The 27,777-nt window shown below is 47.6% G+C and overlaps 1 protein-coding gene across 2 annotated transcripts in view; it reads right to left on the bottom strand.

The window, feature by feature from the left end:
* Nucleotides 1-2,855: 2,855 nt before the first annotated feature.
* LOC135905762 (nose resistant to fluoxetine protein 6-like) overlaps nt 2,856-27,777 on the bottom strand; it is a 41,574-nt gene continuing 16,652 nt past the window's right edge. For both annotated transcript variants that reach the window (XM_065436820.1, XM_070520769.1), the window contains exons 2-13: nt 27,335-27,543; nt 26,120-26,243; nt 24,211-24,298; nt 21,845-21,957; nt 19,345-19,524; nt 18,606-18,702; nt 16,758-16,853; nt 15,109-15,277; nt 9,428-9,510; nt 8,652-8,774; nt 7,930-8,374; nt 2,856-7,217 (exon numbers count right to left, since the gene is read on the bottom strand). In XM_065436820.1, the coding sequence (XP_065292892.1) occupies nt 6,837-7,217; nt 7,930-8,374; nt 8,652-8,774; nt 9,428-9,510; nt 15,109-15,277; nt 16,758-16,853; nt 18,606-18,702; nt 19,345-19,524; nt 21,845-21,957; nt 24,211-24,298; nt 26,120-26,243; nt 27,335-27,543 (2,108 nt within the window). In that variant the 3' untranslated portion in view covers nt 2,856-6,836. The remainder of the gene's footprint in view (nt 7,218-7,929; nt 8,375-8,651; nt 8,775-9,427; nt 9,511-15,108; nt 15,278-16,757; nt 16,854-18,605; nt 18,703-19,344; nt 19,525-21,844; nt 21,958-24,210; nt 24,299-26,119; nt 26,244-27,334; nt 27,544-27,777) is intronic.

Here is a 27,777-nt window from a genome sequence, read left to right as displayed (position 1 = left end):
AACCCGCGGACATTGTTGGAAAAGGCCCGACGTTATTTATTCCCGCAGTGTAAAAAATTGTCTCAGGAGGTGTAATGGCTGTCAGGAGCCCAGGTTGACGGCCCGGAAGCCGCTTATGTTGTTGGCATGCATCGCAGCATGTGACGTATGAACGAATGCTCCTGTCCATCCTCGGCCAGCAAAAGCGCTCTGGCACCTTGCGTAGAATGGCTCGTTGACCGACGTGGCCTCCTTGCGGTGTTTCATGGATGGCACATAAAATACCGGGACGCAAGGAGCCAGTAATAACTAGAAGGTGGCGTTCGTCTTGCTTGTTAATCCAATGCCGACGGTACCTTCGCGTACCTTCGTGTACCTTCGCGTAAAAGAAGCTTGGAATTGCTCCCTGCATCCGTGAGTGAGTTCATTACGGGCAGCAAATCTCTGTCAACGCGTTGGACATTTAAATCTTGTTTCTGAGAGAACGTGACCAAGCCTTTTTGGTTTTGTGTGAAGCCTTCATAATTTCAGGGTTTAGATAGAGCGTCTGCAGCCTGATTTAGTAATCCAGCACCGCGTCGAATATTTATAATCTTGTAGCCGAATGATCCAGCGTGCAAACTTTTGCTTAAGGTGTTGTTTTGTAAACAACCATCCAATACCGGAATTATCCGTCAATACCGTGAGCTTGCGTCCATACAAGTAGTTCCTGAACATCTAGTCGACGCTTCAGACAATGGATAGGGACTCCAGTTCGTTGGAATGGTAATGGCGCTCCGCGCCCGAGAGTTTCTGGCTGGCCATATAGGCGACGACATGTTTGCGTCCATCCGGGTCACCCTCAATCAAAACTGCCCCGACACCAACCTTTATTGCATCGGTGCGGACTTCTGTGACCTAATCTTCGCCGAAATGGCACAGAACAGGGCTATGCGTCAGCTGGTGCTTGAGAGTCCGGAATGCCTTGTCTTGCGGAACCCATTCAAAATGGGCTCCTTCTATAAGCAGGCCTGTGAGCGGAGCTGCAGTTGATGCGAAGCTGGGGACAAACTTGGGCAAGTACGACGCAATTTCTAGAAATGCGTGCAGCTGCTTAATACCAATTGGCGTAGGATGGGGGGATACGGCTTCTATCCTTTCGGGGAATGACTGTACGCCGTTCTGGAAAATGATATACCCTAGATAAGATACACTGGTCAACCCAAACTGACATTTGTCGCGTTTGATACAAAATCCAGCGACATGTAAGCTTTCTCTAGTACTCTGTCGAGATTTCTCAGAGGTTCTGTTTTACCTACCACCAGAATGTCGTCCAGGTACACAACGCAGGCTTGGTCTTTCAGCAGGCCCAGCGAGTACGGCGCTCATATAATGCTGAAATATACTTGGGGATTTTCGCAGCCCGAAAGGGATTCGGTTAAACTCGCACAAGACAGAAGGTGTACGGAAGGCCGTCTTGCATTTATCTTCTTCAGCTACGTTGATTTGTCAATACCCTGCTTCCAGATTGAATTTCGTATTGTGTGAATGGCACCGTGAACACGTGGCAGCGGCTACGAGTCAAGTACGGTGTGCTTATTGAGCTCCCGGTAGTCAACACAAAACCGTAGACTGCCATTCTATTTACCGTATTTACTCGATTCTAAGCACCCCCTCTTTTTTAATCGCGATGCCCAAAGTGATAGGGGGTGCTTAGATTCGAAAAATCTGGAATGACCCCCCCTCCCCCTTTTCGCTGCGACATCACGACGAGACGGATGCGAGAAATAACACTTTATTTTGCAAACATCCAAAAGAAAAATCGGTGCAGACAGTGAGCCCGCCGCTTGTGTCGGATGCTTAGTCACTATCACTGCCACTCACGAGTCCGCGCGGCTCTGCAGTCCGGATCGCGCCGCGGACGCCGTTCCACCTCAGGACTCCGACGGCTCCGGCTCGATGACAGAGCGAGCAAGCGCGCTTGGCGGTCTTGGCTACGCGCTCTTCTTAACAAATAGGGGGGTGCTTAGATTCGCATGCAAACTTTTTTTCCAAATTCTTTCGCGAAAGTATAGAGGGGGGTGCTTAGAATCGGGGGGTGCTTAGAATCGCGAAAATACGGTATTGCGATAGCAATTACATGTACATTGCAGGCGCATTTCCGCCGTCGCCGTGACGTTCCGTATCAAGTCCAAGTGCGATAACATCGTCGCCGCGTGCCGCATGCTGTATGTGCGAGTGAAAGCGTGCGAGGGTGAGTCAACGACGGTGGCTAAATCTCGCGCGCGCAAGTGAGTAAAGCGGGTAAGCGCGCCTTCTTTCAATGCGCGCAAGGCACCGGGGGGCGGGGAGGTACGGGGGGCCGTTCTACTTTGGCGGCGGTTGCGTACGACGCGGCCGCGCGGCCGCGCGGCCGGGCCGGACCTTTCTTGAAAGCGATCTCTGATGTGGACAGAACGCGCCTATATATAGTGCTGATAGCTTCGTGTGCTATGTGTTCTCGCCGCTTAGTTCGCGTTGAAGCGAGTGGCAGCAAGAAGGTGAACTCGCTCGCTGCTGCGGGCCCCATTTGAAAGCTTCTTACTTGGCGGACGGACGGAGAGACGGACGGACGGATGGGTTTCCTCGTTGGGTAGGCATAGACATACTTACGCATTTAAAATTAGCTCTCGGGACCTTGCAATATTGTTAAATGGTTCCAACAAAACGTTTCATAGCTGTCACCATTTTAAGATGACTTAGTCTCTTTTTTATTTTACTTTATTTTGAATAAAACTGAAACCAGAAATAAAATAAAAGATACCGTCAACTGGGCATTGTGGCATATTTGTATGTATGTTGTTGATTTCCTGTTACGGGAACGACTTCACAGAGTATTCAAACGACCGGCAAGTATCGGGAAACAAAATTTTTATTGTACACTGTACATGTAAACATATTTCACATTGTAAACAGTTCACAGCACATATTGTTCACTGTCACTACTCCCACCACGAGCTGCACATCTCGCTCATTCGCGTTTATATCGAATGGTTAGAGAGCCCGAAACCACGCCCATAGTTATCACATGCAGTTCCTGAACTTTCAATTCGGCATTAAAGCTGTGCGAGATTGGACTTGCGTACCGCCAGTTCAACATATCCCTCTTGTCAGCTTTCCTACACGTCTCGTTTAAAGAGTAGCAGCAAGATAACAGCACTGTGACCACTGGATTTTGTAACAACACACTTTAGTAGCGCGCGCGAGCACGCACGCACGCACGCACGCACGCGCGCACACACACACACACACACACACACACACACACACACACACACACACACACACACACACACACACACACACACACACGCACGCACACGCACACGCACACGCACAAACACACAGAGACACGCACGCACGCACACGAACACACAGAGAGCACATGAACACACAAACACACGTACAAACACATGAACGCATTAAAACCAGGCGTACACAGCAGGAAAGTAGAAATCAACGCTGTCATGTATCACGGTGGACTTCCTCTCCGCGGTCTACGCCTGTCTTTGATAAATAACGCAAATAACGGCCGCTCGCTGTTCTGTGGCATGAGGCTGCGGCATTATATATGGCATCTCAGACCGGTGGCTTTACGCTAAAACATTTGGCCTTACGACTGACGCCTCGGAGCGAGCGTTCGCTACTGCAAAATGTGTTTCTGTTATGACAAAGTACCACGGAAGGAAAAAAAGATAGAGAAATCATGGGAGACCGTATCACGTAAGGTTTAGTAGGGAAGTGGCTTCGAAGGTCACAAGTTTCATCCTCAAGGTTCACCCTCAAAACAGGAAGCACTTTTTCACTGCAACATTCAAGAGTTGATTCGGATTCATTCGGGGCCGCTTCATTCCCCACAATGGGACGCTCAAGATGAATATTTCCTTAAGCTGCACTAGTAAATTTCGCTTCCAGAATATCAAACACGGCTGCTCTTATTGTGAAGGGACTCTCTACAATCCCCTCCCCCTCCACAAAAACAAAAAAAAAAGAATTCGACAGAGACACTTCAGACCGCTTACGTGGGGGAATGCCAAAGCATTATAGTCCTTTTGATGAAATAGTTTCTTTTCCGCGTGTCATTCGTCCGCGCAAGCCCCCGCCTGCGTTTCAACTGCGCCTCGGTAAGGCCAGATGAAAACGCGCCAAGCGTCTCAGCGCGCTCGCTCGCCCGCTCGCCCGCGAGTTTATAATTCGAAGGGCCGCTCAGCGGCATTCAATTGAACATCAATGCTTTTTAGTTTATAAACTCATTTTATGCACTAATGACGTGGCGCCACCTCCTACCCATTGGCTGCGTCGCCTCGTGCCCAACGAGGCACGCACTAGACATACATTTACCCCCGTATGCAGAAATGCAACTTAAGTCGAAGCCCATGCTTGACTTGATTTACATGACGCCTGGCGTTAACGTGCCCAAAGACGCTCACTGCGTTTCCTTCGGCGCGTTCCCGATAGGCGTCACTCAGGTCAAGTCAAGCATGGGCTTCAACTTAAGTTGCATTTCTGCATACGGGGATTACTCGATCAGAACCGTGCAGCCGCCGTGGAGTCGGCGAAGCGGGCTCGTCTCCCACCCAGACTAAAATTCACGTATTCCTTCCTGAGAAATTTGACATCAATCCGAGCATTTTTTGACGTTGTTTTACTCTTTGCCGTCGGCCGTTCTTTGGTACCGTCATTCGGCCACGCTGCCGACTACAACGCCGGTTTTTTTCGCGTAATGGGGGCATACAATGCTTTTGCAGTGAAAAGCGATAACTAAACTGGATGGCGACGTCACCGCGAAGTTCCCGCGCTATATCCCCACGACGGCATGGATTTTGACGACGTCATTCGGGGGGTAGTTATTGTTTATCAATAAATAAGAACTGCATTGAATTCTAAAAGAAACTAAACTCAACTTCGTGAATCCCGAGAATTTTTTTTGCGCCAAAGATAGGCCAAATGCTAGAAATGAACAAAAAAATGACTTCACGATGATATACCGGTGTCGAGGTTTCAGCACGATATTAATAAGCGAAGTTTGCACTTTTCTCTATGTAGTATTAAGCATTTCTCCGTCGTACAAATTAAACTACCTTTCGGACGAATGGTTAACCAATACAAAATCTTCCTAATATTAGTATTTAGTGTCCCTTTGACGCTGCTCGATGGCAGCATCCTTTACCACAGGTTCGGGTATTTCAGTGTCACGTTCGTGCCCCTGAAGCTTGAGCTGTAGAAACGCCGTTATAGTGCTCAGCTATATAGGCACTGGCAACGCATAGAATCATCGCGCAGGGAGACGCTATACTCGCATGTAGCCCACTTATGAGCTCTTGGGCAGTCAGCGCGCTTCTACATGGGTTTAGGTAAGTGCAACTGTGTAATGAGCCTCCCCACACCTACTGAGCCGGAAACGCATAAACGCGGCGTAAATATTATTCTCAGTATCGTTGTTTCATTTCTTTGCACGTCCTTTAATATAATCAAAGCATGAAACACAAGGGGTGCGGCGGAGCATCCGGGCACACTGACGGCGCGTGATCGGGATTCATTCCAGTAACTTTCAATCTCTACCGTTGCCTCACAATGACACGCCTGCGTTCCCAGAGACAATGCGATCACAATGGAAGCGTCGTTTTCCTAATGCCTCTCGACATCGCGGTACAAGACGAACGAGAGCGACCGCCTGGACCCAATAGCAGCAATAAAGAATACAAACAACGTCGCGTGACCGAGGGTCACCAGTGCCCGTTTAAGCAAGGACGCGGCTCGCTGGCGTAACGGCAAGCGCAAAATGTCCTTTACGCTCGCGGAGACCCTTGGCATACCCTTGGTCAGCCCGCCCTGAACGCTTGCACGAAAAACGTCCGCGGATGGTTGGCCACGAATAAAAACTCCTTGCTTTCGGACAGGCGAGACAAACAGAGGTTTTTCCCACGCCAATGGACACGTTGTGAGGAAGAGGCGCGTGTCAATGAATCGCGTTCTGATAATCTAAAAAAAGAAAGGGAAAGGGGGGGGGAGGAAGAATGCAAGATCTCGCTAAACATGCCCGTCTTCCTTCCACTCCCTGACGGTACCGCATGCTCCTATATCTTGTAGATCATCGGCCGGGGCAACCAAAGAATAAATTCACGTAACATTGAACCATGTCTTTCCCGGGATTCGCGAAAATGAACTTTAAAAGAAACTGGACAAATCACCCTTCGAGCCATTTGTGTAAAAGTGCGTACATTTCTGAACATTACTGTGCAATTATTTACTTCTAATGTGACCCGAAAACGGATTGGCTTTCCTTTGCAGGATGTGTTCACTGCACGCGGAAGAGCGAAAATACAGAAATATGCGGTAAATGGCAGAGCTTAGTGCGCGTCATTTCGCACTTAATTAAGATCTCGGGGAAGAGCGACAAGGTGGAGCGAATGAGTTAGCTGCCATCGAACGCGCCGTGATCACGCTGCTGCGGGTGAACCGAATGAGAGACAGAGCAATAGAGAGAGAAAGAAGCAAGAAAAAGTGAAACAATGAACCTGATGAGAATGACGTTTTCTTCGACACAGGTCAAAGACTCGTACTTGACCGACAGAAAGGAAAGAACAAACATCCGTGCATAAAATTATGGAGGTGCATAACCACAACAACTACTATACACAGCACGCATGTACAAACTATAAAAATTTAAACCGCTGCGAGCTGCAGCGGCGGATGGCTCCATTACCGTGGGCACGGCTTTAGACACATAATCTGCTATAAACCTTCACAATGCTATAAACACAACAGTTACAGAAACAAGAAACATAAAACACGTAGCACTATTTACACATTTCAGTAGCTAGATACGCAACATGTCCTCAGAATTTCACTGAAATGATGGCGCCATTGGCTGCCGTGTCTTTCTCGCCGAGATCGTTTTCACAGGCGCTGTTGACGTAGCCATTGGGATGGCTTCCATTGCAACCGTTCTTTATGACGTCGTGGAAGCCGTTGGAAAGCTCATGCCTGAACAATGCCACGTCCTGTTTTTTGGTGGTAACATTCCCGGTGGCGACTTGGACAGCCTTCAGTTCTTGGTTGTCGTTATTGTACTTGGTGTTGTCACTCTTCATCCCATCCAAGGGCATGAATCTCCGGAAGAACTCATTTTCCATGCCGGCGACGGGGCATTCAATGAGGAGGTAGACGATGGCGCCCAGGGCGTAGGACATGATGACTTGGGAGATGTATATTTGAGCCTGCGAACACCATCACGTAGCACAAGTTAGTCGCACGTTCATCGAAAAAAAAAGGAGAACTGGAGAGGCTACATTTCGTCGGTCGCGTCAAACAATAGCCAGAAGAGATGATCTTTATGTGTGTTTGATTAAGTGGTCATAATAAATATTGAGCCCTCCTCTACGCCGTCTGTAATGCTCCTTTAGAGCTTTAGGAAGTTTTGTCTCGCGAAAAAATTAAGGTCTTAATTTTAAATTAAGACAATTCTATTCCGAGTACATTCCTTTTCGCTCTTCGTCAAGTATGGGATCAGGGACACAACTGTGTTATCACAAGAAGTGGCAGTTCGGAAACAGTAGATGAAAAAAAATGCAATGAAAAAGGTATAAAATAACCCTAACCTTATGCGGGCCAAGTTCACCCCTTCTTGTCTCGAATCGGTCGCCCATTTATCGGAAACGAAGCCATGCAAAAGCATCGGCAATATTTGTGCACTTCAGTAAGGAGCCCATGATAACTTGGTAACGACCTTTTCCTTTGTAAAGAAGCTAATCATTGCCTCCTCGCTGATATTATGGTGGCAGGTATTTCTGCCACCTTGGTCATAGCTGGCCCTGTGCTGTACCGGAATCGAGGTTCCGCTTAGCACTAATAACTGTTGTTTCATTTGCCCCTACTCTCTATTATATGCGGCGTGGCACCTGTGACATATGTACGTGCACTGCGGCTTACCTGCAGAAAAGGCTGCTGGGTGACGTGCTCCCGACTAAGAATAGCATTGGTGGCCATGAGCAGGATATGGACCAGGTAGACAGAGAACGATAATCTTCCCAGTGGGTACATGATGGGCCAGGCAAGGATCTTCGTGACGAAACCTCCGCGGCCTGTGGCGCAAGCGTACATCACCCAGCCGACGCTCAAGCCCCAAGAGACGCGGTGCAGACCTCCGTAAAAGGCCGACTCGAGCCTCACTGGCTGGCGGCTGTGGAACCAGCTGCGTATGCCCAGCAGCGCGGCCAGGGACACCGTGACAGCCAAAAGCCATGCAGCACCCTGCATCTTTCGTGACAGTTGGTGCCTCCTTACGGCCAGGCAGCCGAAGATCATGCCCACAAACAGCGACGGCGCGTGCGTGTACGCCTTGATGTAGATGTTCATCGCCGAGTCGATAAGCTGCCTGCGAGGAGATTCGAAAGCACCATATAATTGGTGGCTGAGAAGCGCTATACATTCATACGGGGGAAGAAATCGAAACTGGGGAGTTTAGCATGATTAAATTGTGCGCTTTGAGCGTGACGTTGAAGCGTGATGTTACGAACACTCGTAAAGGTGCTCAGAAAACGGAATCGGCTTCATAGTATTCTTTTTTTTTCATGTAAATTTGCTTTGCGAGCAGAATTCAGTATGAGCTCATGGGGAGGAATGACTTTGAATAACCTGACTGTAAGACTTACCGTATGTTCGTGGTAAAGACGATGTTTAACGGCACGTAGTCATTGACGTAAATCTGAATGCCGGTTGTCAGACAAGTGGCAGCAGCGATAAGTCCCATGATCCACAGGGCTCCCTTGGGCCATCTACAAGGTAACCATTAGAGCAATCGTTCGTGAAACTGGCAAAAGTCACAAGTGAATTGAGGGAGGCGTAACTACACGATAACCAGCCTTGACAGAGGTAAACATGCATTTGTGGAAATTTATATGCCGAAAAACTCTTATTACCGCAGTTAACCCCAACGACAGCAACTATTATCGTTGTGGGATGTCAATAAAGAGATCGTTGAAGCAAAAAGCAAGATAGTGCGAGCATCGATGCGGCGTCTGAACGCATAGAAGTCTCCAGTTTAGAACAGAAATAGTGCCTCATCCATTGCATGGCTTACTGATTGACTAGACGAAATTTGTGCTTATTATATTTGTATCTCTTGACTGGAATCCTGTGACTCCAGTGGTACATATACCGATTTGTGGCTGATGTAAATATATCCGCAAATAAGCTGCTTAGTGTTGCTTCCTTCTTATCAACGCAAAACGATTGATGATTACGTAATTTTGAGATTATCCGAAGTTGAAGAAAACTGTATATTGTACCAAACTGACCTCGAAAATTGAACAACGGATGTAGGGGCAGCACAATGTTGTTAAAAATGACAGAAATACATCTCGCGAAAGAAAAAAGGCACGTAACCAATGTCCTTGATAGGTGTAAAACCAAGAGAAAGATAGCTTACTTAGGCGTGATGAAAACCAGGATTATGGTGCTGGCGAGGGCAAGCTGGTAGTCGACGGAGATGTACCAGTAGTGGGGCATGCACTGTGTAGGAGAAAAAAAAATTATTGATACCTTGGCATCACACTTGAGACGTGCTGGATTAGAGACAAAAAGAGAAAAAAAAATCACCGACGACTACGATACCCCCTAACGCGAAATTTGAGCGCAGCTCTATATGTGTTTTCATTTCCCGATATATTGGCTGGCGCGGACAATGTCTCTTGCGGCACTTTCCAAACGGAGCGAAGTGTGGCTTGTCTGCCTCGTTAATCAGAAGATCGCGAGAGCCAGCGCGTGGGTGCATGTGATTCACAGCAGCCACCACAGACTCCACTCATGCGGCGCTTTCTTTCATACAGACGACGAGCGCTACGCCGGCGCCATATCGTAGCCTTCGTTTCGTTCGTCAGCGGCGACAACACCCAAGGGAGCGTCACATCGAGCCTTACTCGTAGCCGCTCGCCATCGCCCCTTGCAGGAGCAGCGATCCACTTCACACACGCTTGTACCGCGGACTGACCTCAGCAGCTGACGCCGTGGACGAGCGTAGCCTTCCCCACCTCACGGCAACCTGCCCCCCCCCCCCCCCCCCCTCGGAAGCGCAGATGAGATCGCCCACGCGACTGCGGATGCCTAGACCTCCTTTTCCTTCTCTGCCTTATATTTTCTCCCCACTACCTTTACCCTGTGCAGTGCTGTTGAGGTGTCCTCCTCTGAGAGACCAGTTACGGCACTGCACTTCTCTCTTCCTCTCCCTCATAATCACTACACACACATGCCTAGACCGCCGGCAACCCAGAGCATACGCAGGCCGTCTCCCTTTCCCTCCTCCACCACTTTTCGCCTCACGGTTCCGCTGCACCCTCCTCCGGAGCTGTCGCCTTTCTTTCCTCCCCCGCTGCGGTGCGCGTTGGCTTTCACTCTTCGCGGCGCTAGTACGCTCGGTTACGCCGACGCCGTCTGACAACGCCGACGATCGCGACAGTAACGGACACCTAAGAGCTGCGCTCTAAAATATATTTGCTATCAACTGCAACGGAGTGCATTGTCTTGTAGATGTGTGCAATAAGCTACGACAAAAGAAATTGGTGCAATATTTTTTAATTTACAGCTCATTTCGCAAATAAATTTGGTCCAAGTGGTCGATTTCTTCCACATCGCTTAGTTTTTGAAACATTAGTTCCTTAGTAATTATCACATTACATTTATCCGAGTTTATTGCATACGTCCCACACTTTGTTACAGAAATGTGAAAGCTTTACTTGATTCAGCAATTCATTATTTATCGTTGCTGGCATGAGTAGCTCATTTAACACATGTTTATGACAAAAATTATTTGCCAGAAAATACGATGAAGCATTTTTTGCATTTTAAATAGTCGTGTAAGTTAAATAAGACATGCTTATTTAGGAAAAAAAGTTATTTCAATCCTGGCGTCTCATTTAAAATAAAGAAGTTGTGTGTGTGCGTAGGGTGGGGGGAAGTGTCTACTGCTATGCCTGTAATGCTGTAGCATATGATTGTAGTTCAGTGGTTCTGTCGGTGGCGTCGTCTGGGTTGGACAGCTCTTCCAATGGCGCCAGGTTAGCGAGCTCTCGCGCTATCGCATTAGCGCGTTCATTACCACGGAGAGCGGCGTGTCCCGGTGTCAGAGGATGCGAATCCTGAGTAAGGCTGCTGAGTGTAGGGATATGAGGGCACGGTGTGCCTATGGTATCGCCATTCTATATGCCAAAGCCCTTTCGACGGTTTGCGAATCAGTGATCACTGTGATGGGCCCGTCCGATGCCGGTATGGCTGAAGCGTGTATGATGGCCAGGGCGATAGCAGCCTCTTCCGCCGTAATACTGTCCACAGTATTGAGCGTGGCTGAAGCCGTCATAGTGTCTGTGCTATCTAGAACGATTACATACATAGCAAGTCTGTGTGGCTACCGGACCACGTCGGTGTATAAGATCGGTGTGTCCAACGTGACATCGCCAAGACTCCGGGGAGTGCTTATTGTGCTCTTGCCTGTCTGCGGCATATATAATGGTCAGGGTGCATGTTCCGTGGAATTCGGGTCACGTGAATGTTGTGTTGAATGCTAAGCGCTAGAAGTGTGCGGTCTTCCTGTTGCGGCTTTTTTTTTGCGTTTGGTATCCTTGCCGGGATAGAATGAGGCACCCCTGCCTTGTCCGTTGGAGGTGTTGGGATTGGCTGTTAAGGTGGTCGTCCAAAGTTCCGTTAGTTCTCGGATGGTGTTGTGCACGTAGGGGCTGTGTGGACGCATGTTGTGGAAGCCACAGCGCTACCTTTAGTACTGTAAGGAAGGTACTTAATGTGTGTGTGTGTGGGGGGGGGGGGTAGTACCTAGTAGTACGTAAAACTGTGAATTATGAGGGCTTGCACGATTTGGAGTACATCTTTTTCTAGGAGTTCTTGTTGGCGGTTCGTAAGGCGCTTTATCAAGGGGCGTTACATGGATTACTTGTTGGCGCAGTAGGCGTAGCGTATGTGTTGTCTTTCCGTAGTATTGTATGGGAAGACCTAGTACACGGGGTCTGTCTACGCTTGGAATGAGGTTGCCATTCAGATGCAATGTCACGACTGGTAGTACATAGGCCTATATTGTGTTTTTTGAATACAAACATAAAGTTCGCGGGGAAATATAGCAGCACAAACTCGGCTTCTCGAAGTGCACGTCGTTTGAAGGTTTAAAAGCCAACGGTCGATGATGTGACATCATACCACATATGCTAGCCTTCTAACCATCAGAAGGTGCCTGGCTTGTAAACAGAGAAACCAAAGAGTGACGGTGTTTGCCGATTCAAGAAGTTATCGGAATTTTATCGAGAGTTCAGTAAATCGATACCTTTCGATACGTCCACGATGTCTGAAGCCTTACACATATGTTGCATGTTATGGATACGACGAAAACGGGTCCTTGCGGCCTTTTTGAAGAGTCGAGGCGCATGCGCACGAGCGGAAAAACGCGCGGGGCCCGCCGCCGCCGGCTAAACGCGCTCCGCGAAAGCTGCCTCGCAGCAGCATTTTAACGCGATAGCGTTAAGGAGCTCGTGTCGCAGAAAAGCCGGTGTCGTCGGCGTCGGTGTCGGGTGTCGGCGTCGGCATTTGCGGCGTTGACCGTGAGCGATAAATCACGGCAGGCGCTTCATAAATAAAAGGCAACTTCCAAGATTGGCCCGGTGGGAATCGAACCAGGGTCTCCGGAGTGTGAGATGGAGACGCTACCACTCAGCCACGAGTTCGATGCTTCCAAGCGGTGCAAACGCGCCTCTAGTGAATGCGGTGTTGCCTTCGAAACGAGCCGTGGAAAGTTATACTGCGGTGTATATCGGTAATTATGAACATGTAACGTACAGAAGTCACAATTACACGAGTTGCGAAGTGCGTTTCCGCTGCATTTCTTCTGCGCTTTCCGCACACGCAGAGCCATCTTGCGGCAAACACAGAAGACCCCCTCCTCTCAATGTACGGCGCTGCCCCGACAGGAGGCACGCCGCGCGCGCATTGGGACCCCTGCCAGGCGCGTCGCGGGACTCCCTCTCCCCTGACGACGCTTCGCCGTGCTCCCGGTTTAGATTACTATCTATCTCTCTGCCCGTGCCGATCACGACGTTTGGCTGGCGTAGATCGTTTCCCCTCCGAGACACCGAGTTCTTTGGTTCGTTCCGTTCGCTCAGGCGCACGTTTCGTTGCCGCGCCGCACGCTGCGTTGCTCGACGCTCACCGCGTGATAGGTGGGCGCTAAGTCCGATGCGGGGCGCATCGTAAGTGATCGTTGTGCCGTAGCGCATTGTCTTATACCCCTTGGCGGGTCGACGGGAACGCTGTCGCGTCCCACTCTTGAAGGCGAAGCTTAAGCGTCCTCCAATTTTTCGTGCCGGTAGATGGGTTGGTCCTGAACCGATTTTTCGTGTCTTTCCACGGCTGCAAGCTAGCCGCTACCGCTGGAGACCAATGGGAGTAACCTCTTCGATGAAGTGCATATGAAGTGTGCGGGGGAAACTGGTTTCATGCGGACCCGCCCGACTGCCTGATTCGTACTCGTATGTGGTATCAGCCGGCGCACTCGTTTCGTACTATCGTCTGTTCGCGCTTGTTTTGGTCTCGTTCGCCCTTGTTTTGATTGTCATGATTTGCGATTGTTTTTTACAATTAGGAGTCTGAACTGAGACGTCTCGATGGAAAGGCTGTTGGAGACAGTGCGCCATATCCGATACTGAACTAAAATATGGACCCTGAACACAAGGATGCGAAGGCGACACCCGGTACCTCATTTTCCTTGTCTTTTGTACGTGGCGACGCCGCAACAGAAGGGAGCACACCAACATAATAATAATTGGTGGCGACGACTGTCATTGTCATTTGCATACTGTCACGTGATTGCCGTAGCGCCTCGCTGCCAGTTAGTGTGGCCGTTCTGCCGCAGCTGCGTTTTGCTGACGGCGGTGCGCCGCGCGCGTTTTTCCGCTAATGTGCATGCGCCTTTACTTCGGCAAGAATGGAAGGCTGCCTATAATCCATACTCGGCAAGGCTTGATGCAGGATTATCACTTTATGAAGAGCAGGTGCTGCGACGGTGTTTCACCAACTAGCACGCAACGTTCATTGGACCCTTTTCAATAAACTGGGTAGTTTAAATGATGTACTTCCAAGCCTGCGACCATCGCACTGACCACATTTACAGCCCGGCTGTCGCGTTGCGTTGCAACGCTGCTGTGCTGTCAAGGTGTTACCTCCAGTGTTTACCTCCAGTCTTCATGCCTGGAAGTAACCTTAAATACGGGCCTCTTCGTATTGCAGAAACACGTCTCCGACATCAGTTCGACTTTAGGCGCGCCATTCGTCGGCACTTAGTGGAGGGATACAACCACATGATTTTGTACAGTCGTTGTTGCTCCTGTGCGAGAAGGCCGCCAACGAGAAGTTATTTGCGGACTGTGTCGATGGACTGTGTTCTCTCTCCTCAGTGCATACACATGCCTCACTGGACTTTCTGACAACCCAACGTGGGACCATTGCATCTGAGAGGAGCGAGCACCGCCACTTGCCGCTGTACCCACTTTGAAAATGCAACGCCAGAGTCGTGGGTCTGCGGGGAGCTGAGTGAACGCGCCAACGTTATTGATGCGAGCAAACCGGGAGCTTGATCTCACAATCCATCAGCCCAGAAAAAAACTACACGAACGCTACTAAGGTATCTGAAGACAACGAGCTTCAGTGGCCGTTCATGTAGGCAATTATATTTTTTCCCATATACGTGGATTGTTTCTTCTCATGCCCATATGCTTTATTTCTCTCTTTTTCTCTCCCATCATCTCTCCAAGTTCAAGGTAGCCAAAAGGCCGCCTGTCAGGTTTAACTCCTCGTGCTCTTTTATTAAATGGAAGCTTTCGTTGGGCGGCGCGTTCGCCATCTTTTCACTTGGCATCAGGATTGGCCGGCACCCGTTCTTGCGAGCTACTGCCGCCTTTCATTATTTACTGGCAGTTTAGGCAGAGTGGTGAAGCAGTGCGGTGTAGCGTGCGCTTTCTGACCACCATTGCTTTTCGCCTAACGCAGTGGTCATTTTTCCTAAAATATCTCCACAACAATCAACAGCCAAGTGAGACACAGACGGGACGGGCTACTCACCAAGTCCGTGAAGTCATCCATGTAGTTTTGGGACATAGTGAATATCTTCCACCAGTTCGTGTCACAGGGCTTCTGGAAGATAGACCAGTAGTCGTGCAGCACGGGTCCGTCCACCAAGGCTGGGATGAGGAATACGAAGCCCAGCAGCGCTGCCATTGGCATGATAAACCTGCGGCATGGCAGTGGACATGCGCGCGTTAGCCTGCGCAATGGCTGCATACGTTATAGTTCGGTGCAAGGTGCTTACAGCTTAGCGAATAAACGAGACACATGATAGGCAGGAACGACGTTCGGTTCCTGATCTTATATTTTCTGTTCTTACAATTTCGCTGCATTATGACTGCTGACACGTATTACGATATCACCCGAACATGCGGGATTGGCAATTCCGTGCAGCAGAGCTTTTTAAGGCCACGTTGCTAAAATAAGGTCAACGCAAACCTCGAATTCGGTAACGGCTATACCGATGGCCGGGAAGCATATTATGGCTTGTTGGTTAGCTATAGTCGGTTCTGGATCGTAGTTAACGTTTAACAGAGCGAACAGACGAAGCACAAGACGAAATAGGCCATACGTGTTTTTTTTTTTTCGTCACCTACTCGTTTTGATACCCGCCGCAGTTGCTTAGTGGCTATGGTGTTGGGCGGCTAAGCACGAGGTCGCGGGATCGAATCCTGGCCACGGTGGCCGCATTTCGATGGGGGGCGAAATGCGAAAACACCCATGTACTTAGATTTAGGGGCACATTAAAGAACCCCCGGTGGTCCAAATTTCCGGAGTTCCCCACTACGCCATTCCTCGTAATCAGAACGAGGTTTTGCCACGTAAACCCCCAAATTTAATCAATTACTAGTCTTGTTGTTCGTCGGTTCGCACTGTTAAATGTTTACCATGGAAAGCATGCTTATTAAGGCACGCACCAAGGCGGCTCGGGGGCTATGGCGCTTTCTTGCCGAGCACGATATCGCGGGTTCATTTCTGGATGCAGCGGTGCACAGCGCTACACGTTAAACAACCCTGCGTGGTCAAAATTAATCCGTAGCCCTCCACTACGGGGCTCCTCAAAACACACTGTGCTGTTTTAAGATGTTAAACATTGTGATCGACATTAATCAAATTTACTAAATAGGGGCTTGTAAATCCAATCGTATAGCTATAAATTTCGCTCGCTGACATGTGCTCCCCATTAATTTGCGACGGGTTTGGTTTACGACTCTCGGAGAAGATAAAGCATTTCCAGTATTATAGGAACCCTTAACATCTAATAGGCCGATGAGGGATGGGCTAATTGATAAACGTGTTCCATCAACATGTTTATCGATTGTTGTGACACGCTAGACAGCGCATCAAATGTGCTGGTCCCTAATGCCACAGTTTATCTTTGTTCGTTACTGTAGTTGTCTTCCTTGAGTGGTGCGCACCTTCGAAGATCGGCATCAGATAACAGGTCTTAACGAGACCGCCAAATCCCTTAATTAGGTGTGCGTGTATCTCAATAATTGTTCCCGTTGCGTGTTCGTGTGCTGCGTGAGCTTTCACGCTACGGTTTTAGTAGCATACGCCAGGCCTTCAGAGGCCAGCATTTCTCTCTTTCCATCTATTATATCCATACCAATCAAATGAGAGGTAGTTTGCCCTTGTTGACTCACCTGAGATAGCGCCTCCCAAGTGCCACGATGAATACCATTATTGGGTGGTAGTCCAGTTTTGGTGCTTTGGTTACAAGATAGCCTGAAAGAAATCCCCTGGAAGAATGCCAGTTTTTCACACAATGAGCAGTGTTCATTGTTCAAAGAATGCAGCTGCAACAAGGTATGTACAAAAAAAAAGTCAGCGTTTTACCGTTATGATCAACCTCACTGTCCGGTAAAAAGTGGCAAACATACTTCAACAGCAGAGTGGGTGTGACCTTGAATTTTTCAGCGTTCTTTATCCGCTTTCGTGTAAGGTAACTCTCGTTTTCCTTCAACGTAGTTGCAACGAGAGGAAATCCTGGCACCCGAACGTGGCCAAAATTTATCTGCGTAGTTGTCCTAAGCTATATTTTATTTTTTTGTAGTTTTTCGTCTGGAGTCCTTTCCCCAACTGATAGGGACATATAAACCAATCATTAACCAGGCAAAGAAAAAACCCGCCTGAACAATTTAAACAAAGAGCGAACAGTAGAAAAATATCTGCTGACTTGAGCGATTTCGCCGGTCTGTTGTTTTTCCAAGCTGCCTTACTCGAAAGATCACTTGGAATGAACTAAGCCGGACTTCTTAAGCGAAGAATTTCCTTTTTTTTGCGTAATCGTGGAGTTCCGCACACAGCGGTCTATTTTATTTAATAAATAAATAAATAAATAAATAAATAAATAAATAAATAAATAAATAAATAAATAAATAAATAAATAAATAAAATATGCGGATCCCACGCACTGTGAGAATCGATGCAAGCGAAGCTTTCTGTGCTGTTTGCTTTGGTGATAATTAGTGGAGAATGTTTAATTTAATATGAATGAATAATCTAATAAATAAATAAATAAATCATTGCTCTCGGAGACAGACATTATTTGCATTAATCACGAAAGGGAATATTTAATTAATTAACAAAACATTACTAATTACCTCTCACACTACTTACTTTACGACATATAGTGTAATTTACGAATTGTAGCCGATGTCTTTTCGTGTCATATCCACTTGCAATGAATTCTGAGCGGGACTCAAGTTTCGAGATATGGTTTCCCAATGTTTGCGACAAAATGTACTGCTCTTCCAATAACTTTTGAGCTTCAGTGCATAAAAAGGCGCTTTGTTAAAAACGTAAGTGGAAGAACAGTGCATTTTTACGGCAAGTTTCACTGCACTTATTTCAATGCTTGTGCTAGTTTCAAAATTCACTCCAACTAGATGTGCTTTGTGAAATCACTGGCTTCAATTCATGCATTTCGATATGTGTTCTAAAGACATTAGTTAAAAATGTAATTATCAATTTTTTTAAGTTAATCAATTATGCGCATTGATTTTAAGTCTAAGTAATGCTTGCCTCTTTGAGGCATACATTAGATACGATGCCTGCATTACTTACAGCTCGGTAAGTATATTTATGCTATATATGCCACGGACGATAAAAAAAATATTGTTAACGTTAAAATAAAACATCCAGACTATTGTATAAAAACCGGTTGCAATGTTATATATATCCGCCGTGGTTGCTCAGTGGATGTGGTGTTGGGCTGCTGAGCACGAGGTAGCGGGATCGAATCCCGGCCACGGCGGCCGCATTTCGATGGGGGCGAAATGCGAAAACACCTGTGTATTTAGATTTAAGCGCACGTTAAAGAACCCCAGGTGGTCAAAATTTCCAGAGACCTCCACTACGGCGTGCCTCTTAATCAGAAAGTGGTTTTGGCACGTAAAACCCCACAACTTAATTTTAATGTTATATATATATGTTTCCCTCGGGCGAAACTGCCCCGATTCGCGAGTTCACCAACAGTGATAAATACTTACGTTATCACCAGGAACGTCTCAACAGACATGAAGGAGTTCAGTTGGACAGTGAACAAGAAGTCGTCCTGTATCCGCCTGAGGAAACGAATCATGTTGGCTAAAAGAAAAGAAGGAGAGTATGGGATAAGGAAAATCACACATACCGTGAGCTAAACTGCTTCTTACACTTGCAGATAACACTCTCTCAACGCTCAATATACCGGGTGTTTCAGCGAAGACTATAAGTGATTATTAAACATATAGGGGATTCGGAAACAACGTTTTCGGAACAAGTATTTCGCGGTAGCAAAGGTTAGGATGCACATGTTAATCGACAAATGATGGACTAATTAAGTAAACCTTACTAATGAACGGTTCATTAACAACTTCAGGGGACACGCTGTAATTGCAAAGTAGAAGCTTGCCAGACATAAAGCCAGACAATTTGCTAGACACAAGAAAAGCTAGACGTCATGAGCCTGGCATTTTCTTCAAAAAATACGCTCTCAGAATGAGTGACGAAGAGTACTGCTGTTCTAATTAACGCTTATTGGCTGCGCGAAAAAAACGACGACAAAGATCAGACGAGCACATCGAACTATATCCACAATACAGTGGAGATATGCAGAAAGAAGGCGTACTGAAATATAATGAAATCAAGTACAACCATTGCCCTCTTTTGTCCAAAAGGTCAAGGAACAAAACAGACAGCCAGAACGGCTTCGCATTGCCCGCACATATGCGTGCTCTGGCTACTTACAGCTGGCGTGCAGGTCCCGAAGCATATGGCTGTGCCCCAGAACGACCCATGTGGCAGAGAAGACACGCACGCCGTGAATGAACCCAAGCTTGTTGGAGTAGTCGCCCCAGTTGGGCATGTCCATCAGTTTCTTGAACGCCCTTCGAAGAGAGACCGACTGTACCGAGTCGGACAGGTAGGCTGCGCAATAAAGAGAACCGCTTGTTAGCCAACGATATGTTAACGACCCGATGATAGCTCCGTGTTGCGGCAAAGAAAGCCGACTGCGCGTCACCAAGTTAATTGACTGCGTCGTAACGTAGCCTGGCCTGAAAGCAACCGCAGACGAATTGTCCGATCTTGCGAGACGAAAGTGCTTTTAATCTATATTTTCCCGAAAGGTAATGTCACAGCGTGATCGGTTTCCCATTAATATTAACTTTCAAATGCTGTAAGAAGGGTATGTGTGTCTAACCTGCCTTCCAGATAATAAAGCGCGTACAGATAATTTCGATTCTGCCCTGACACAGCGGGACCACGTAATGAGCGTCTTCTTTCTTATGACTGTTTATATTCAAACATACACACTAAATTCGAAACAGGAAAAAAAAATGCATTATGGCAACTTTTTCCTGAAAGTGACGTCGCACCTACCTGCTTGAAGAAGAGAGAAATAAAGACGAAAAATATATATATATGTAAGGATGTAAGACAAACAAGTCCGCCCAATAACGCTATTGTCGTGAGTATACAGGCGTCAGTAATGACGACTCTAATACCGCACGCAAACACATTACACCTCCGCAGGTGGCTCTTCAGAGAGAGATACGCCTAAATAAAAGCTACAAATAACTTCCGTGATTCAATTACAGATATTTTCTTGCATGTAGGCGTAGCGGACAATGAAGCGGCTAATAGGCTTGCTCGCGATGCCCGAGAGCTCAGACCAACAAGGCTCCTATAGAAACCTTCAAGGTCTCGTAAGACAAACCGTCGCCTGTAATATTCAGTTGTTTACGGTCACCGCCACCTCTGCATCCATGTGTGAGTAAGAGACTGAGCAGGCTAGAGGCATGCCTGCTGTATCTCCTGCACACGGCGCCAGCTTGTACTCCGGCATGATTATACAGTAAGATTGGACTCACCGCGTCGCCATTGTGCGCGATTTGTAAGGCCCGGAGTGATGTTGAACGCTATTCGTTGCAGTGCCCTGAACTCGCTTCATTTCTGGTCGAGTCATTCAGCGTTGATGCGCTCCACATGCTACATAATGCGGACGTCATGGTGTTCCCGCGCGTACGCTAAACATTCAGGAGCGATCTGTTCCGGCTCCTCAAGTTCCTAAAATGACGTGGACTTAGCTCGTGATTAGCAACGTTCAGAAGACTCATCTCAGCGCGCTGGGTCGTGTAAGTGGGGGGGGGGGGGGGGGGGGCCCTGCGTGACATCGTCAGCTGGATGGCTCGCAAGTGGCGGGCTTGTAGCGTGTGCCACCTCTAACCCGCCGTGGTGGCGTAGTGGCTTTGGCGTTGCGTCGCCAAACCTGAGGGCGCGAGATGAAATCCCGGCCGCATGTTGGGGATGGGGGCGAAATGCAAAAAAGACCCGTGTATACCGTGCATTGGGTTCATTGGGTCCCCAGGTCGTCAAAATTAATCCGGACTTACCCACTACAACGTGCCGCATGATCATATCGCGGTTTTCGCACGTAAAAGTAACCTAATTTTTTTTTTATTTTCTTCCACCTTGCTGTCCGCGTGGTATTGTTTTACCCGTCTCGCGCCGCGCTTCTGAACAATGACGCACTGAACGTCTAGCCCATCGATTTCAAGTTTTGATGACTAATTAGTTCGTCTCACATAATATAAAGAGACACTAAATGAATAATTTGGGATGTATCAGCTAATTACCCTTCTACAATGCCAAAAGAAAGGAAGGAAAGGAAAAAAACAATGTCTTACCATAGAAGGATGGTTGATAAGCGAAAAAAGACGTAATAAGAAAGATGGTGGCGCGCCGCTTTGAAGTTCCCGCACCATCACGCCATGACGTCACAGACTTAGAGTTAATTTTTATCGGTGAAGGTGGGCTATACGTTGTACGCTAAACGAGCCAAAGACTGATCATAGCAAGTTTCAATAACTTTTACTAAACAACAACGGCCCAAATACGAATAAAAACAACCTTGAAATCCGTGACGTCATGCGTACCGGCACCGATGTTTTGGCACAAAGTTTTACGTATAGAACTTTAACCATCCATCATATCCTCTTCTAATACTTATCATTACCGCAAAGTTTTCGAAAACATAGTTTTGAGAGAATGTTTTATCAATCTAGACCGATTTAGTGTTTCTTTGTATTGTCCTATTAAACTTTCCTGGAGAGCGGCACTCGGGTGGAACGATTGCCGGCAATTCTCCCAAGGTTAGATCTGCCTGCAGCCAACAACAAAATCCTCCTTCTCTTTCTACAGTTCATCCGGTCGAAGCAGGAATGAAAGAAACCAAAAATGTCCTCACTTATGAATGGGTGGTATTTAGGTTCCTTGATTTCTTCCGTCGACACCATCGTCCTGTAGATGTCGTAGGCAGTCCCGAAGAGAATAAAGGCTGTCCACAGCACGAATATGCACCTGCATAGGCGTTTGTAAAGAGAGGGATATTTTACGGCGTTACGCGCAAAGAAAGTATCGCTAGTAAATGTGAGAACAGGAAAGCAGCACGGTTATGGCTTCTCAGACACGAATACACGACGATGTAATTTGTAATCATTAAACTACAAATAGCGTAGCTTAATTATGACGTTAATGAAAAAGCTTTGTCGACAAAAGAAAGATATGCGGATCCCACACTCTGTGGGAATCGATGTAAGCGAAGCTTTCTGTGCTCTGCTTTGATTGACTATAATTAGCGGTGACTGACGGCGAAAGTTTAGTTACTTCAACGTTTAGTCCAAGACGAGATTGGTGAGTGGATGTTGAACGCTACTTTGCGTGCACTACTGCTGTTTGTGCGCGTCGTACACAGAACGCACAATGAGACGGGTTTGCTTCACGCGTTGTTGTGCGCCATTGTTCATAATTTTTGAGAGTGTTGAGCATTATCACTGCCTCACATGGCACATCGCATTGTGGCAGAAGTATCAAACTTCAATTGAATTATGGGACTGTACGTGATATAACCACGTGATAGAACCACAACCGGATGATGAGGAACGCCGCAGTGGCGGACTCCGGTTTAATTTTGACACCCTGGTGTTCTTTAACGTGTCCCTAAATCTAAGTGCCACTAGCGTTTCTTATTTTGCCCCGTCAGAATGCGGCTGCCGCGGTCGGGATCACATCCACAACCTCGAGCATTGACAGCCGCAAAGCTACCACGGGGGCACTGAAGCGTTGATTTGACGTGCGACTGCTTCCGTAGTGTCGCCTAGACCCTGCGATGCGCTTTAATTCATGCGGCTCTGCTTCTGCACGCTCTGCATTAGTTGTCCGCTCGACATAGTTGCATGGTGTTTATTTTTCAGAAATAGCGGAAACGTACCGTACCGTACCGTACCTTAAACTTAAATTTATCCCGTTCCCCTTAACCACGGTCGTGTCTAGTAGTAGCGTTTCCTTGCCTTCTCACGTCACCGTTTATTTATCCCCCTGTCCCCCTTTTATGGGAACTGCGAAAGGAGAGTGGCAAGGCTGTTATTCCCTCGTTTCTCGACTGCGTCAGTTCTACCCATTCTCTGCCTCCTCTCCCCCTCCTACCAAATATTCAATCTAGCTTCCCGCACGTTGGTAGAAAGGTAAGCGCTGACATTTCTGCTATGATTTTGAGGGGGTCACGGATAATTACAGCTGTCAAGAGACTAATGTGGCGACGCCCAGGGAACTACTGAGGATGCGCATTCGATGCGGTGCAAAGGTCAAATGAGTTTCTCGCTTCTCCTTTCTTCTCTGCCACGCTGCTTCCATGTATATACACACTCTGAACCACTCCCAACGCGGCGTGCAAGACAGCAGCAGCAACAGAAGCAGCTGCGGGAAAGTCGAAGGAAGAATTAAAGAAAGCTTCGCTTTAAAAAACCAGTGAGAAAATGCTCAGCCTGCACTTAGCGCTGCTCTCCGCTAGTATTTTCTCGCCATGTCTTTGACGTCAGCTGCACTGTCATCAAATTGGTCGCCCAGCGCGGGCTGCGCCGACAGCTGGCGACAGGCGTCGAGATGAAGTGTGCTTGCTCTAAGAGGGTGTGTGAGAGTAAGTTATTGTGGTCAGCGATTTTTTAGTGATGCCTTTCGCTCGATGCTATTCACTCTTATCATCCACTGTTTACGGTCAGCCGATCTCATTGATAGCGCGGGCGGAGCGTCGTTCCGGCCAATGACGAAGCACGAAAAAGAATATAGCACCGGAAGAGAAATAGTCCCAAAATAGTGGCCCACTTTTCCGATGCTATTCCTTTTCGCACTTTCCGGGCTTCGTCGGTGGTCACAGCGGCGCCCCGTTAGCGTTATGAATGAGATCAGCTGGCCGTGAACGGCAGATAATAAGAGTGGCATTGAATAGAGCGGAACACATTACTACAAGATCACCGCCCTTGTATATACAGCGAAAGGAATCGGGGATGGAACGAAGGTTTCAGAAGCAGTCAGACATCCTCGTTAGGGGTTGCTTCTTTATGAGTAACGCCAATTGAGTTTAAAAATGAAGCTTTCTCAGTTACGTAAGGTGCACAGAGGAAAAATGAGTAGATGTTGATCTACATACACCCAGGAATTGTGAAAAGAAAAAAAGCGCCTCGCACTAAGCACTTGGGTTATTATTATTATTATTATTATTATTATTATTATCATCATCATCAGTGGATTAAGGATAACGTATTCATCGGGACTTACACAATTAGGGTTTGCCGTTGATCCAACTTTACTGGCTCGTCGATCTTGCACCACTGGGCCTTGATATTGAGGTCGAGTTCACCGACAACTGCATGAGCAATAAAAACAGAACAACACTGATGTTTAGAAATCTTGGTCAGATAAATAAATAAATAAATAAATAAATAAATAAATAAATAAATAAATAAATAAATAAATAAATAAATAAGAAACCTTCGGCAGCTGTTACATTCTTGTAAGACAAGAAGGCGAAAGCCTGCTGCAAATTTGGCAATACATAGAGTTATACAATCGGGGTTAGACCTCCTTGTGAGACGTATTGGTAATGCATTAAGTTATGCAATGGGAGCTAGACTTCTTGCAAGACATACCGAACCACAATGGGAAGTACTCGTGTCGCACTAAGGCAGTCTCCTCACTAAGGCGCAGCGGCACGCGCTTCAGTGGCGTACTTGCGCGGCCGTGCTCGCGATCCGCAAGAGCGTGCACGCTCCTAGATCGCTCGCCGCCGACAACCGCCGCAGCCGCTCCGGCTGTGACGTCAATTCGCAGAGCGCGCGCGCCCTCTTTTCTGCGCCGCAGCACCTGCCGCGACAGCAATGACTAAAGTTAAAATTCGGCAGCCGCTTTAGACTGCTTACGTGTGGGAATGCGAAAGCATTATACCGTTTGTAGACCTCGGAACGTCATCAACGCGCTCATTTTATGCACTAATGACGTGGCGCTACCTGCTCCACACCGTCACGTGCGCCGCCCAATGAGGCACGCCGTGGTCAGCGAGATGGCTGCGACGTGACGTGTGCAATCGGGCAAGCACTAGGCACACCTTTCGTATAAGCCGCAACCATGGAGCAGCCGTGGCTTCAGGGAAGCGTGCTAGTCTCGCAACCCGGAAGCCCGGGCTGAATTTCCACCCCCACGCCGAAATGTGCCGAATTTTCTTTTCAAAGCCACTAATTTACTTTATTTACAGGAACCTCCTTGAGAAATGTGACGTCAATCCGAGAATTTTTTGACGTGTTTTTACTTTTTGCGGCGTCGGCCATTTTTCGTCACGGCGCAGTTTCGCCAGGGTCGCCGCCAACATAGGCACCTAAGGCTTTCGCCTTAATAAATACATATGCAGATCACGCGCACTGCAAGAACATGTGTAAGCGAGGTTTTGATGATCGAACAAGAAAGAACGGTGCATCACGGTAAGAAATGTGCAGAGAGGTTCGGCATCCCATAACGCTCATCAGCCACGGTGGTGTACTTTGTAGAGAAACGGTACGTTTTGTTCACGGTCAATATTCTGGAACTATCACTTTCGGTGATATTACCACCTTCGCGAGATTTCGCGTGACTCGGCACTGGATAGGTCGAAGTCGACGACCGAAAGCGTTCCTGGCACTCTGCGTAGATAGCGAGCGTGGCCCAGTGTTCCTCGACTGCTACAGTATGGTGGCTAAAGTAGCGAAAGCTCCAACGCAGCGAGACAGCCACACGACTACGGCACGCCAAATCGTGGAGTGATAGACAAAGAAAGCTCCGCTTTAAAACGCAGCTCTCTAAAACAGCTTTCATCAAGTATCTCTGAAGCTTTCAAACTTTCGCAAAAGTTATAGAGATGCATAGCTTCTGCTAGAATAAGAAGCGACACAATTTTCTCTCTATTCCGTAAGAAAGAAACCAACGAATTATGCACAATGTGGCAGAAAGCGAACCCCCCCCTCCCCCCCGCATACTATAGGGATGACAAAATACGTGCAAAAAGACTTGCACGCGTCTATAGTTTCCAAGAGACCAAAAGTTGCAATCAAGCTTCACTAGGCACAGCATTCAGCACGAATATGAGGTCATCGAAGTTGCTCGAAATTGAAACTTTCCAACGCGATAGCGAAAACGTAATAAGGCGATGCATACTTACAGTGGTCAATGATGACTTGGACGTCCTCCCGATGACAGACGGAAGGTAAACAAACGCCGTACTTGAGAAGCGGGATCATAGCCAATAACTCCTTGTCGGCCAATCGTGAAACGTTTCCAATATACTGTTGAACGGGGCAAAAGAAACAAACAAGGCAACTCGGTTAAGGAAACAGCCTTGGTTTGGACCTTCAGGAAGTGACCAGACGAAACTCTTCTGCAACAATGGTTATACTATAGAGATAGCTATACCTACGCGAGAGTTGCTGCGCCTGCACTCGATTTATGCATTACTTCTCGTGTTCGCACATTTCATTTAAGCACTGCGTGAAATTCTGCATATAGCTATATTATTGTTGAGGTACTGATGTTCATGTGTCGCTGGATCACTTCGCCACTCTGTCTGCTATGTATTGTGTGCATGTGTTCCAATAAAGGGTCATGCTCACATAGGTTGCTATTTAATAAGGAATGTCGTCCTTAAAAGCACTTTTCTACCCGTAATAATACGAAATACGTAATAATACGTTGCTGCAGTGCACGCATATTTTTATTTCGTGTCTATCTAAATAGAAAGGGAGTAGGCGACATCGTCAATGTTGTGATCATTTTCTTCGCATACGCTTAAAATATGCGCTCTGATGAGATGTCACAGTGCAGTAAAATTCAGTCGTCCTGCCATAAAATGTAAATGTAAATGTAAATAAAAAGAGATAAAAAGAGAGACGTTACAAGGCTGCCCTTAGTTGATTTTCCCCTCCCGAACATTACAGGAACCGGCATATATTGAAGGAACATTCATAAAAACTGTCGCATCTGGTTCTGTCGATGTTGTTCTCTTAATTAGCAGCTGTCTAAACCACCGCATTACCACCGCGTCAAGTACGGGCTAGACATGAACCACGAAGCTGTAGCTCCTCCCTATTTGCAATTCTCAGTCGTCTCTCGGCAACGATGTGCGTGTTTGACACTCAGGGGTCTGGAACGGCCGTGACATACAGGTATAGCTTGAGGAAATTTGTAACTTCTCCAGCCGGTCTAGTAACTTAATCTTTGGTTCGAAGTAATGTAGCACTCGTAGAGACGTCGTTCAGGAAGAGCCCTGCTTTTCGTGAAAGTGCAATTGACTAAGTACCGAAGCACTGCCATGCACGGTCAAAGGCTGCTATATAGTCTCTCCCGCCCCCCCTCCCCCCTGTGTAATGCAGACACTCACTCCTAGTCTGTGGTGGGCGAGGAACTTTTCGGCGATTTCGTACACCTTAGGTGGCAGGTCAGCACCGTCGTAGTACATGTGTATCATGCAGTACCTGCCCTGGAACAGGTTCTCGTTGTGCCTAATGGACAGGCACTGTTCGTACGCGCCGTATACAGCGATGCGGCCCTGGGTAATGCCTGCGTGCGGCTTGCCGATGGCGTCCACCACTGTGGGGGTAAAACATAAAGGACAAGCATTAAAATAGATCTATTAGGCGGAAACACCTATGGAAACAATGCAAAAGACAGGTCCAGTACGTCACGCTATTCGGCACAGTATGTGCATCGCTGTAAGGATTGAGGGAGGACATGCTGCTGATTCAAACTACATAGACAGCCCTAGGCGCGTGACTGCATACGCCACCGGCTACAAGCCATGTATATCTTCGAGCCATGCGTTGA

This window comes from Dermacentor albipictus, chromosome 1 (assembly GCF_038994185.2).
Source record: "Dermacentor albipictus isolate Rhodes 1998 colony chromosome 1, USDA_Dalb.pri_finalv2, whole genome shotgun sequence".
Classification (NCBI taxonomy): domain Eukaryota; kingdom Metazoa; phylum Arthropoda; class Arachnida; order Ixodida; family Ixodidae; genus Dermacentor; species Dermacentor albipictus.
Note: the sequence above shows the minus strand (reverse complement) of the source record. Positions and strands in the feature narration are given on the sequence as shown.